Raw genomic sequence first — 13,242 nt, 5'->3', positions numbered from 1 at the left:
TCAACACTATGGAATAGAACCCTGATAGAACATCCTGAAAGTCTGGAAGGAATATACCATTGAAGATGCCATTGTTGTTATAGAAAACCATGAAAGCCATCAAGCCCAAAACAAATTCCTGCTGGGGAAAACTGTGTCCAGATGTGCATGAGTTCATGATTTATGACAAAGCCAATCAAGGAAATGGTGCAAGGGATGGTAGATATGGTAAAGAAGTTGGGGCTGGGAGTGGGGGAAGGGTTTCAAGATTTGGATCTTAGAGAAATTCAAGAACTAATAGTCACCATACCAGAGGAGTTAACAGAAGATGACTTGATTGACGTGAGTGCTTCTGAACCGGTGCCAGATGATGATGAGGAAGACGTAGAAGAAACAGTGCCAGAAAACATTAACATTAGACAATCTGCCAGAACGTTCTGATTATTCAAGACTGATTCTGATTTCTTTTATGACATGGACCCTTCTATGATACGAGCCCTGAAACTAAAGCAAACGGGGGAAGAATTGATACTGTATAGAAACATTTTTGGAGAAATGAAAAAGCAAAGAAGTCAGAAATTTCGATGTACTTCTGTAAAGTTACACTAGGTGTGCCTCCCTCTTCTCCTTCCCTTCCACCTCTTCCGGCTCTGCCACCCTGAGACAGCAAGACCAACCGCTCCTCTTCCCCCTCAGCCTACTCAACGTGACGCTAATGAGGATGCAGACCTTTGTGATGATCCACTTCCACTTAATGCATAATAAATGATCATCATGCTGTACAGTTGATAAACTTACCTGTTGTGTATATGTGTGTCTTTGTGTGAAAATCTGACAAACGTATGGCAAGGACGGTATGAGATGTTTTTGTGTCATCATCATCATCATCACCTAAGTATTCATCATGTAGCACATGCTGTGCCAGACTGGTATTGAAGTGGATAGCCTATCTTTACATAGGCATAAGGTGAGAGATATTTAATATAAAATTAATACTGTGTTTTTCTTACTGTTTTATAACTTTGCTTTCAAAGAATTATACTGCTGCACAGTATGCCTCTCTCATAATCGAGAAACTATATCAGACTGTCATCACAGATAAGTGGTTTTTAAAAAAATGTAACAGTGTTTCTAATACTGTATTATGAATATGACCATCATACTCTATGCCACAAAATTTTTATAATGATTCATTCATTAGTATATAGGCTAGACAATTGTGAAACAATTGTATTGATTATACTAGGCTACCATAAAGCAATCATATTGCTGCTTCTTCATTATCAATGCAGGAATTGTTCTACCTGTAAATAAATATGAATTTCTTTTTCACATTGTCTTTTCGTTTTTGATGTCTAGTGTTAGCATGTATAGCATCTACAGTGTTTTATAACATATAAGACAATATTGATGTAGGTACTGACAGGTGATTCATCTTGTAAACGGATGATGTAAGCTTACAGTATCAATAGGTACAGTACAATACTGTAAATGCATTTTCCTTATGATTTTTGTAATATTTTCTTTTCTCTAGTTCACTTTATGGTAAGAATATAGTATATCATACATATAACATACGAAATATGTGTTAATTGACAGTTTGTATTATTGGTAAAGCTTCTGGTCAACAGTAGGCTATTAGTAAAGTTTTGGGGGGAGTCAAAAGTTATACATGAATTTTTAACTACATGGGGGGTCAGTACCACTAACCCTGTGGTTTCAGGGGTCAACTGTATATGGTAGAAGTATATGGAATTAGGGTAAAAGAAATAGCTGCTGGGGGAGGGAAGGAATTAAGGATGGATACGAATCAAGATTCTTAATTACACATGACGAAAATTCAATGCACACTTCTTTTACCAGGAAGGGAATGTATTGGCTCATGTGATTGGGGAAAAAGGCTCCTGATAACAACAGGTCATTCTAAAGTGGTGGTCCTCAACTAGAGGGGTTTTGACCCTCAGGGGACATTTGGTAATGTCTAGAGATCATTTTGGTTGTCACAACCTGGTGGGGTGGGGCAGGGAGGGCAGGTGGTTGGGAGACGGGGTTGTAGGGGGATTGAGGGGGGCTGCTACTTAAATCTAGTGCACAGCGGTCAGGGATAGTACTAACCATCCCACAGTGCACAGGAGAGCCTCTCCCAGGAATCAGCCGTCCCAACATGGCAGTAGTTGCAAAGCTGAGAGGCCCTGGGTTAGTATTTCCCTTTCTGTTTATCTACCCTCCCAGGTCCCTTGGCCCTGCTTCTCTCTCTTTCAATCCTTCTCTTGCAGGTGTACTTTTTCCAGGGGAATGAAAATACATGCTACAGAGAGAACCAGGCATCATCCTAGTTTCCCTTGGGAAAGGCAGATGTTTTTCTTTATCCTTGTTCCTTATAATGATTCCGATTGGTGTGACTTACTCATGTGCTCTCCCTGAGCCTGTCACCTTGACCAGTGGGATTGACCAGTCCTGAGAGGAAGGCGTATAGGCATTCTGTATTGAGAGACCCTCTCTCCCACAACTCTATAGCGTGGAGGAAGGACAGTTCCCCTAATGAGAGGATGTGTTAGCAGAAGGGAGACAGAGGATGCGCAGTGAACAGAAGCAAGAGATGACCCACAAATATGACTCTGTGGGTTTCTTCTTTTTTTAAAAAAAATGAATTTATTTATTTGGCTGTGTTGGGTCTTCGTTGCTGCGCATGGGCTTTCTCTAGTTGTGGCGAGCAGGGGCTACTCTTCGTTGCAGCGTGTGGGCTTCTCATTGTGGTGGCTTCTCTTGTTGCAGAGCACGGGCTGTAGGCACGTGGGCTTCAGTAGTTGTGGCTTGTGGGCTTCCGTAGTTGTGGCTCATGGGCTGTAGAGCACAGGCTCAGTAGTTGTGGCACATGGGCTTAGTTGCTCCACGGCATGTGGGATCTTCCCAGCCCAGGGCTTGAACCCGTGTCCCCTGCATTGGCAGGTGGATTCTTAGCCACTGCACCACCAGCAAAGTCCCAAGAGGTGCGTTTCTAATTGAGCTTCGGAGTGCAGGTAGGTGTTAGGCCAGTGAAGAGGACATGGAAAGACAGGGCTTTTTCAGTATCCGTAGGGGATGAGAGGAGGGTCTGGAGAGGACCAGGCTGGGGAGGAGCTGAGTGAAGGCACAGAGGTGGGAAGAAAAATACCTGTCCAGGGAGCTGGGAGGAGGTCATCTGGCTGGAGCCTTTTGAAGAGTGAGGAAGGGGGAGGTGAGGCCTGATGTGAAGGAGGCCACAGGGGGTGGCAGGGGATAGGTAGTACTTCCAAAGGCATGAGGGGGACATTACGGTTTTCCCATTGTGTGTCATTTCAAACTGTGCGTCGCAGACTTGCCTTGGGATGAGAATCACCGGAGGGAGCTTATTAAGTAGGGGTTCCCAGCTCCTCCCCTGGAGAGTCTGCTTCAGTAGGAATGGGTTAGGGCCTAGGGACCTTTTTTGGAAAAATCAGCACTCTAGGCCCTGAGCAAGTCTGGGACCACTTGTGTTCTGGTTGGCGCATGGCTTTCAGGGTGGTCAGGCTTGAGTTGTGTCCTCACTCCATTGCTCTCCTAGTGTGAACACAGCTGAGTTCCTTCACTTTTCAGAGCCTCTGTTTCTTTATTTGTATGATGAGATAATGCCACTTCTCATACAGGCTGAGTGTAAGGATTAAGTGATACACAGGCAATTTGATGCCTGCCTGGAACAATTTTAATAAAGTGTCTTTAGATTTTTGCGATTTTGAGAGATTTTAAAATTAGATTGAATGGGCTGTTCCCACCCCCCACCCCACCCCCCTCCCCAACCCGGAGTTGTTAAAATTTTGAGTAAAGGTAAATCTTTCTAGTCTCCATTTCAGATGTTTCCCTCCTCTGTATCGTAGCCCCCTAATGCCGGCGCTAGCTCTGTCCTCTGAACTCTTACAGGGCTTCATTGCGCCTCTCCTGTCATAGCTTTCCCTTTCTACTAGAGTGGAGTTTGGCCTGTGTTGTACCTCCTGTGAAATGGGAAGCACCCTCACTCAGCAGTAACCTCTGTGCTGCCACTGTCTACGACGGGGAGCCAGGCGGGTCGGGCATTGCCCTCAGACACATAGGAAGTGGTCACGTCCTCAGGATGCAGTTACCAATTTTAAGTGCCACGAAGGAAAACAATGGTGCTATGAGGGAGGTTAATGGGTTAGATGTATTTTAGGTGGCGGGGAGGGGTCAGGAAGTCTCTGAGGAAGGGACATCGCAGATGAGATGGGAAGGATGAGTAGGAGTTTGCCAGGTTAGATGTGGGGAAGTGTTTCAGGCAGAAAACCCAGCAGAGGTGAAGGCCCTGAGAGAGGACGGAGCCTGGTGCACCCAGGGAACCAAGGGCACGTCCGTGACTTAAATGTGGTGGTATCCGTGTCCACCGCCCCGCCCCCGCCGCAGTGTTCCATATGCCACTTTGTGTGGAGTTGACACCCCATGAAAGATTGCAGAGTGATTCTATAGACATCTCTACTCTCGTTAGGGGGGATTGGGAGGGGATAGAGCAGCACCTTGGGTGTTTTCCCTCTAATGCTCTTTAACTTGCACGGGTTTGTGTGTCTTAGGTCTGTTCACTACATGGGTAGATTTAACCCACGTCAAACTGGAAAACTTTATTCTTCTGAAATTCCTGAAGATTTATCAGAATCCCTAAATAGAGCTTTGGTTTAAAAATGGGACACGTCAGTATTTTTTGTTTCTGATAAGTAATTAGCCACTGGAAATTCTGTTGACTTCCGATTGGAAGGTAAAGTAAAGTGCGTTGTCCTATGTGCTCGGCAGGTTTCTGTCACACCTCCTCCTCTTCCTACACTTGGACATCGGTGTCCCTCAGGGTGTCACGCAGCAGGTCACCCACAAGGTGGCACAGCACCTGACAGGAGCCAGCCATGGGGACAACGTGAAGCTTCTCAACAGCATGATCCAGGTCAGGGCCCTGTCAGCCCCTAAGTACACCCTTGCCCGCCTTCCCAATCAAACACCCCTGTGCTAACATGTCTATGTGTTGGTCATTTCAGAGCACTTGGTACAGTGCTTTTGACCAAGAAGGTCAACAGATCTGGGTTTTGTAGTGGAGGCAGGTATTATTTTATTAGTGTTTTAAAAATGGGAGGCTGGTTATTACCTTTCACGTCACCTGAGCCCTTTCTCCGCAGGCCCACATCTCTGTAAGCACTCAGCTCAATGAAGTGGGCCCGGTTGCCGTATTGGAGTTCTGGGTTCAGGCTCTTATAAGCCAACATCTTTGGTACCGAGAACAACCCATCCTCTTCCTCATGGACCATTTGTGTAAAACGGCTTTTCAGCTGATGCAGGAAGACTGTGTGCAGAAATTGCTCTACCAGCAACATAAGGTAAACCTGTTAGAGAATTTATCTTTCAGTCATCAGCTAGATAGTAGTCTCCTAAGGAGGTTCCCCCACATGCACCCTTCTCAGTACTGCTCTGTGGCCACTGCCTTTTTAAAGCTCTGCCTTAACAGTGTCTTAGCCAGTAGCAGTAGTCTGCTAAGTGCAGATCCTCATAAAGCCAAAGGAAGGACACCCCAGGAGGAGCGCTGCTCATTACGTTTGGCTGTGAGCCTGGGATTGTAACTGGCTGGTGGACTAATTATTGAAATCTGTGTCTTACCAGAGTCTTCCATCGTAGTAAGGTAATTGCTGATATTCTTGAAAAGCTCATTGATTGTGTTTTTTAAAGCCTCCACTCTCTGCTCCACATGCTCCCCTGGTGTAGAATGCTTTGGGCTACCACTGTGACCGGAGTCTGCTCTCTTCTTTGGTGAGCTGGATCGTGGCAGGCAACATCACTCCTTCCTTTGTGGAGGGCTTGGCCACACCCACTCAGGTAGGAAACCCACTGTGGACCATGGGTTATCTTTCTGAACTTTAATATGGTTATCATCCTTACCTACATTACTAATAGTCTAAAGTAACTAACATCTGTTAACACTTACTATGCATACGAAGACTTTTTCATTTAATCCTCACAGTAGCCCTCTGCTGAGGTTGTGCTGTTGCTATTTCTGTCTCACAGGGGTGTTAACTGAGGTTTTACGGAGTCAAGTGGCTGGCTCAGGGTCAGACAGCTCGTGATCAGATGCCAACTGCCTGACTGCAGGGCCTGCCCAGCTGCAGGGCAGAGCGTTTAAGAGTGGACACTGGAGCCAGACCACCCGGGGTTCAGCCTTGGTTCTGCCATTTGCTAGCGCTGTGCCTTGGGCAGCTGGCTAACCTCTTTGTCCTCAGTTTCCTCAACAGTCAAATGGGAATAGTCATTGCATCTACATGTAAAGCACTTAGAACAGTGTTTACTAGGTGTTGGCTGTGATAGTTATCATCATTATCATTAATTCCCAGAATTATTTTCATCATTATCACCACCTTTCAAGACTTAGTGTGTCCCATTATGTCTCTGTTTTATCGCTTAAATTAGTAGTAACGTCCTTCAACTTCGTATCACACACTTACCTCCTGCTCTTCCTCATACCTCTTGTGATCCAGCTGAAACACACTCCATGCTGTTATCTGCATACCCCTCTGGAGTGTCCATCTTTTGCCTAGCTGATTCTCTTACCAGGCAGGCCTTCCCCTCCAGTCTCTGCCTAGAGTCTTCTCTGGTATATTTACCTTCTCTGAGCCCACCCTACCTCCTCTGGTTTCCCATAGCACTCGATCCCTGATTCAGTGCTCACACTTCTCACTTTACATTTTGGTTACTTATATTAGTCTTGTCTCCTCTGGTGAATGCAAAACTTCTTAAGGGCAGAGCTCACGTCTGGCCTTCCTTCCTGTCCCTCGTGCATACGGAACCTGCCCGCTGAAGTTGAGCAAACAAACATCTTCTTTTACTAAAGTAGCCTTTCTAAAGTAATTTAACAGTTTTCAATGGCCTATTTCATGTAAATTTATATCTGTGATAAGAGTAGAAATAGGTATAAAAACTATGTGTTAATTTTAGGAACTGTAATGTTTATTTGTGGAATGTGAGGATGTATTTTGTCTGTCTGAGTTAGTAGCTCATTCCCCTCATCTTTACCTGGTGCTATTGTAGGTCTGGTTTGCATGGACAGTCCTGAACGTGGAATCCATCTTTGAAGAAGACTCCCAGCTCCGAAGAGTTGTTGAAGGGGAATTGGTGATAAACTCTGCATCTACCCCTGACCAAGCTCTGAAGGTGCAAATAGCAGTTCTGCATTTGAGTGGTAGAAGGTGGTTCACACTTTGATGCTGATGGGTTCCCCTGTAGCTTTTGGACTTCTGTGTTTTCTTTTGTTGTGAATGTTTGGAAAGCACAGTAACCAAACTAATGCTTAACATGGTGTAGTTGAAGTGTATACCTCCTTCCCAAGGTTCTTTTAACATTGAGAGTCACAACCGAATAATTTGAGGCCATGTTCATTGCACGTATAAAGGGGATTGCCTTTGTTTTAAAGCATCAGAATCCCCTAGAGAGCTTGTTAAAAATCGGATTCCTGTACCCAACCTCTGGGATTCTGAGTCTGGAGTGGGGCCAGGAATTTATTTTGAAAAACTCCCTAGCTGATCCTTAGGCTAACTAAAGTGTGAGAAAGACTGGAATGAGGCTTTAGAATTAAAGACCTTCTATTTTCAGGTCCTATAGTATAGACTTTGCTTTTGGATTTCAGAGCCTGTCAAGGAATTTATCATTCTTGAACGTCTATTTAAAATCTAAATTTTCGGGACTTTCCTGGTGGTTCAGTGGTTAAGATTCTGCACTTCCAATGCAGGGGGCGCAGGTCCGACCCCTGGTCGGGGAACTGAGATCCCACATGTCATGCGGCGTGGCCAGAAAAAAAAAAAAATCTCTGTTTTCAAGAGGTTGATAAAATTTACTTTGGCTTTTATATTATTCTTGCCCTATAGTGTTTTACATGCAAAGGAATGGAAAGGCATGGAAATGAGATTAGACTAGGTGATGCTTAAGACCCAGTCCAATTCTGGGGTCTGTGAAATTCTTGAAAAAAAGCTGCCCTACATGTCTTGCTACTAAGGTTAAAGTGTTAGCTAGCGGGTTGGAGAAGTAAGGTTTATATGACTCTTCTTTTTTCTTATTGAATCGAAAATACCATGTTCAGCATTTCATTTGAATCACTTAGGAAGTGACTGTTTGCAATTGTCGTCATTACATGGTTGCTCAAAGCCTGCCTCTTTTGCAGAAAGCCCAGGCTCAGCTGAAACTCCCCATCGTCCCGTCCCTCCAGAGGCTGCTGATTTATCGTTGGGCCCACCAGGCTCTCGTCACGCCTTCTGACCATCCTCTTCTGCCACTCATTTGGCAGAAGTTCTTCCTCCTGTATCTTCACCGCCCAGGACCGCAATATGGGTATGGTACCCAGAGTAGTCGTAAGTTTCTGTGAATCAGTTCCCTCCTTTGCATTGCTTTGCAGCTCTGTGTTCTCACACTGTGGCATGGGAGTTAGAGTCATTCTCTGGCTAGGAGCCTCCCTCCTTTCCTGTTTCACGTCTATTAGACTGGACCTTTTCTGAGTTCAGGGTATCTTGTGGCCGCGCTCTCTTTACCACCCCTCATACCCAGTTTGGTGAAGACAACACCCTGGGACCCTGCAAGGTTAAGCAGAGAGCTTCTGGAGCTGCAAAGGGAGAGACTGTCCCAAGCGGAGGCTGCTTGTGTGGCCATGGTGGAGCTTGTTCGAGGGGACTGGTGATGGGTAGTGCAGCTGTGGACAAAGGCCAGGCAGTGTCTGGGGGGAGGCCAGCGTTTCCACTGGATGTGAAGGGACTCTGGCCACCTGTGGCCGCTCACTGTCACTGTCCATCGCTGTCTGGCTCCAGCTCTGTTTCTAGTTCATCTGCACTCCCTTAACTCACCCCTTTGAAACATACGGATGTTGATTCTTCATCACTTCTGTTTTCTACCAGATTCCAAGTTCTTTAAGAAAAGGGACTATCTAATCTCTTCTGTACCTCTAAGTGGTGACAGTGTCTTGAATTTGCATAGCATTTCGTTCTTTTAAAAACTGCTTTTATATGCGCCATCTTGTTGGAGCCTCATTGTAACCATTGAGGTAGAGATAGTATGTATTAATTTAATAAACTGACTTAACAGATTGTAATTTTGTGTCACATAGAAAGAGCATCTTGTGTTGATCCTGTTGTGATCTGTGCTTGTATTTTTTAAGGCTACCCATAGATGGTTGTATTGGAAGAAGGTTTTTTCAAAGCCCTGCTCATATCGGTTTGCTAAAAGAAATGAAGAGGCGTCTGACTGAGGTGGCTGACTTCCACCACGCTGCGAGCAAGGCCCTCCGAGTTCCAGCAGAGGGCAGTGAAGGGCTGCCAGCGACCCAGGCTGGCACCCCTGCTTACCTGACTTCACCAGAACTGCACACGGAGCTCGTGAGGTGAGGCATGGCTATTTAGCCATTTATGTTGTTTGCAGCACAGGTACTTGGGCCGGCTCTTTGATTTGTGTTACAGCTGCTAGATGTTATTCTCTTAACCTGTTAGATTGAATATGGAAGGTGGTTTTGACTATAGGTTTGCATCTTGTAATGTTTCTCTTTTGTGTTTCTTACGAGAGTGAATCAGCAATTTGGATGTACCTCTGTGAAGTGCCTGGAGTCTGAGTGAAAGCTCTTAAACCGGAGGGCTGGTGACCTCTTCTATTTCTTTATCTAATAACAGAAACGAACCAAAAGAAGTGATAATAGTAGGTTAACAACTAGTAAAGCCTGCTAGGATAGTTCCCTAAAGGAAAGAAACCACCCAGGCAGGGTTCTTTAAGTGAGGTTCATAGGCCCTCTAGGGGACTGTGGGATCCACCTGGGGTGCGGTGGATTCATAATCTTCCAAAACTCCTTCTAAAGATAGGCTTAATGTTTGCATCCCCTAAAAGGTTAAGAACTCTGAGGTAAGTGTGTGTCCCCTTCACACTGTTCTTTCACCTTTCATTTGTAAGCTTGATTGTAAACGAGATATTAGTCTTATACATAAGACTTAATAAAAACGGCTCTTAATAATGAACTCTGAATACAAGGTGAATACAGATGTCTCGGTGAGGAAACCCAGTGTTTCGATCCAGCACTCAGGCTTCAGGCTTGATTGACCTCAAAGCCTTAGGGCTTCTCTCAGCCTCCAGAATGATTTCTCCCTGTCTCTTCCTTGCTTGAAGGAAAATGTATTTTTAGCTGGGCTTTAACCATTGGGAAGGCTTTATCTTTGAACATTTAGATCAGCTAAGAAAGCCTTTGATGTTCCCTTTTGCCCTCCTTTGGCATGTTGTGAAGTAGACATATAACCGAGTCAAGCTGGAAGAGAGCTCCGTCCCAGCCTCTCCTGTTTAAGAGCCTCAAAGCTCTGTCCCTGGGTCTCTTCCTACATAGACTGCTGCCAGGGTAAAGGCGGTATTTTTCCACTTTAGTGAGAAAAGCCCAGCCACACCTCCTGGTCCCCACCTGGTAACTTTGTTTGTAATTTGTGTGCTGTAGACTACTCTGGTACGTGTTGCTGCAAACAACTGCTTAAAATACCAGTGATCTGAGCTAAATGGACTGTCTTCCTTGTAAAAACAAAACAAAATAAAAACAAAGGAAGCATCATTAAATTTTTAAAAAAGTTTTTACTGGAAAACAGAGAATTTTTTTTTTTTTCCTGTTTTTAGCTTTCTTCTGTTCCTTCTTCAAGGGAACAGGGTGCATACATGCCATGGGTTCTATTTGTGATTCCTTGAGGCAGGGGATTGTCATTGAGCCTAAAGCTGGCAGGTTCTTGCAATGCATAAGTTTAAAATGGCTTTTAATGATTTCTCTGAAAGACAGAAAAGGTGTTTATTTGAATGTTATCTAAACTTTTCCAAGCACCAGGACTCACTGTGACTGATTGTCCAGGAAAGAAAAGCTTGAAATTCAGATCCTTGGTCTGTGTTAAAGTCACCTTCTTCAGTTATTTTTTTCTGTGTACTGTATTTAACCCTCTTTAGTAATAGAGTTCACCGAGCCCTTTCTTCACACCTTTTGTTTTAGCAATTATTGCATCGTATTTAAATGATTTGTGACCTTTCTCCCTTGCTGGCCCTTCTTGGGAGTGTGGTGGTTGGAAATATTTTCTGTGTTATGTGCTTCTGAACTTTTATCTTTTCGTGCCAGTGCTCCTAGAGGTGTAAGAAACTTCATTTGCCTGCACATCTTTTTGTATTTTATGTAATTATGGTTTTTTCTTTTAGGCTCTTCAATGTATATATATTATGGCTAGAAGATGAGAATTTTCAAAAAGGAGATACGTATATCCCTTCTCTGCCAAAGCATTATGATATTCACAGGCTAGCAAAAGTGATGCAGAATCAGCAGGTAAAACCATGGCAATGTCTCTCTTAGCATATCTAACTGTAATTTGGTCACTTTTATAACCTAATGGTAAAACCACTTGTTGATACGGAAATTGGGTCACTGGGATGGTCATTGTTTTTGTGGTTTTGTCAATATATAAGTGATTTTTTTGTAGGAGTGTTTCCTTTTGAATCTCTGGCCTACACACTATGGCCCACTATGGCCTCACCTGAAGGCTTGAAGCTCATTCTGGGACCTTCTACAGCCTCGTAAACACAGCCTTTCTCTGACTGTATTCTTCCTTGTTTTAAATCGTCAGCAGCTAAACACTTTTAAGCAGTCATCTCTACTCCCATAAAACTGTGTAAGAATTTGTTAAGATTGTTAAGATTCATACGTTGTAAAGAAAGTTAGTAGCATGGAGATAGGGAGTTCACCTTCGTTTGCCTTTGGAGATGACTTACTTGTAGCTATCGCAGTTTTGGTTGCCCTTATGGAGATACTCAATTCTAGTCTTCACATATCCTAATTTGTTCTCTCCCTGGTTCCCAAGCAAAGATGTCTGCGGTCTTTCTTAGGCCAAAACTTCTGAGTTTTCTCTAAGCTTCTGTAGCTATCATTTGTGTGAGTGTGTGTGTGTGTGTGTGTGTGTGTGTGTGTGTGTGTAGGCATATCTCTCCTGTTCCAGTTTCTTTTTTCTAGGGGCTGAACTCTACTGGGCATTGACCCCCAACATTGGATGGGATTTAGGATCATCTAAGATTTGAGAGACTTCAATTTGGGTCTTTAAACCTAGTTGCTTCACCACTGTATATACTATTTCATCTCTAGTAGGTGTCTTTCCTTCCTCTCTTTTCTTCTTTCTTCTTTCCTTCCCTTCCTTCTGTGAGTATCTATTGAATGCCTTTAAGGTGTCAGGCATCTAATACCAAAGATGAAAAGAAACTTGATGCAATCTCTGCCTTTAAGGTGCTTACTGTCAAATGGGGGCATAAATAATTATTGCATCCAGTGATGAAGACTGTGGGGGTGGAATGCACAGGGTGCTGTGGAAACATGCACAAATGGCACCTGATTCAGACTGAGGCTGGAGTGTGACCTTTGAACTGAGCCTTAAAGGACAAATGGGAGTTCTCAGGTTGAAAGGAAGATATGGTGATGCGGAGTGGCAGACAGGATGTTACCAGCAGGACGTCTTTTTCCAAAGTCTTTGTTTGAAGAGCTATTGAAATAGCAGGAGTAGTTAAAGAAATAGATGAATTAAAAATATATTGAACTTTCTAGCCTGTTCCACTGATCTATATTTCTGTTTTTGTGCCAGTACCATACTGTCTTGATTACTATAGCTTTGTAGTATAGTCTGAAGTCAGGGAGCCTGATTCCTCCAGCTCTGTTTTTCTTTCTCAAGACTGCTTTGGCTATTTGGGGTCTTTTGTGTTTCCATACAAATTGTGAAATTTTTTGTTCTAGTTCTGTGAAAAATGCAACCGGTAGTTTGATAGGGATTGCATTGAATCTGTAGATTGCTTTGGGTAGTAGAGTCATTTTCACAATGTTGATTCTTCCAATCCAAGAACATGGTATATCTCTCTATCTATTTGTATCATCTTTAATTTCTTTCATCAGTGTCTTATAATTTTCTGCTTACGGGTCTTTTGTCTCCTTAGGTAGGTTCACTCCTAGATATTTTATTCTTTTTGTTGCAATGGTAAATGGGAGTGTTTTCTTAATTTCACTTTCAGATTTTTCATCATTAGTGTATAGGAATGCCAGAGATTTCTGTGCATTAATTTTGTATCCTGCTGCTTTACCAAATTCATGGATTAGCTCTAGTAGTTTTCTGGTAGCATCTTTAGGATTCTCTAGGTATAGTATCATGTCATCTGCAAACAGTGACAGCTTTACTTCTTCTTTTCCAATTTGGATTCCTTTTATTTCTTTTTCTT

At 43.6% G+C, this 13,242-nt stretch overlaps 1 protein-coding gene across 1 annotated transcript in view; it reads left to right on the top strand.

Annotated features, from left to right (window-relative positions):
* The window catches only part of EPG5 (ectopic P-granules 5 autophagy tethering factor), a 161,641-nt gene that overhangs the window by 51,493 nt on the left and 96,906 nt on the right, over positions 1–13,242 (top strand). Inside the window, exons 18-24 of the mRNA XM_024132235.3 lie at positions 4,771–4,915; positions 5,145–5,342; positions 5,725–5,835; positions 7,042–7,164; positions 8,168–8,334; positions 9,152–9,373; positions 11,194–11,317. Of these exons, the coding sequence (XP_023988003.1) occupies positions 4,771–4,915; positions 5,145–5,342; positions 5,725–5,835; positions 7,042–7,164; positions 8,168–8,334; positions 9,152–9,373; positions 11,194–11,317 (1,090 nt within the window). The remainder of the gene's footprint in view (positions 1–4,770; positions 4,916–5,144; positions 5,343–5,724; positions 5,836–7,041; positions 7,165–8,167; positions 8,335–9,151; positions 9,374–11,193; positions 11,318–13,242) is intronic.

This window comes from Physeter macrocephalus, chromosome 19 (genome assembly GCF_002837175.3).
Source record: "Physeter macrocephalus isolate SW-GA chromosome 19, ASM283717v5, whole genome shotgun sequence".
NCBI classification, from domain to species: Eukaryota; Metazoa; Chordata; class Mammalia; order Artiodactyla; family Physeteridae; genus Physeter; species Physeter macrocephalus.
Note: the sequence above shows the minus strand (reverse complement) of the source record. Positions and strands in the feature narration are given on the sequence as shown.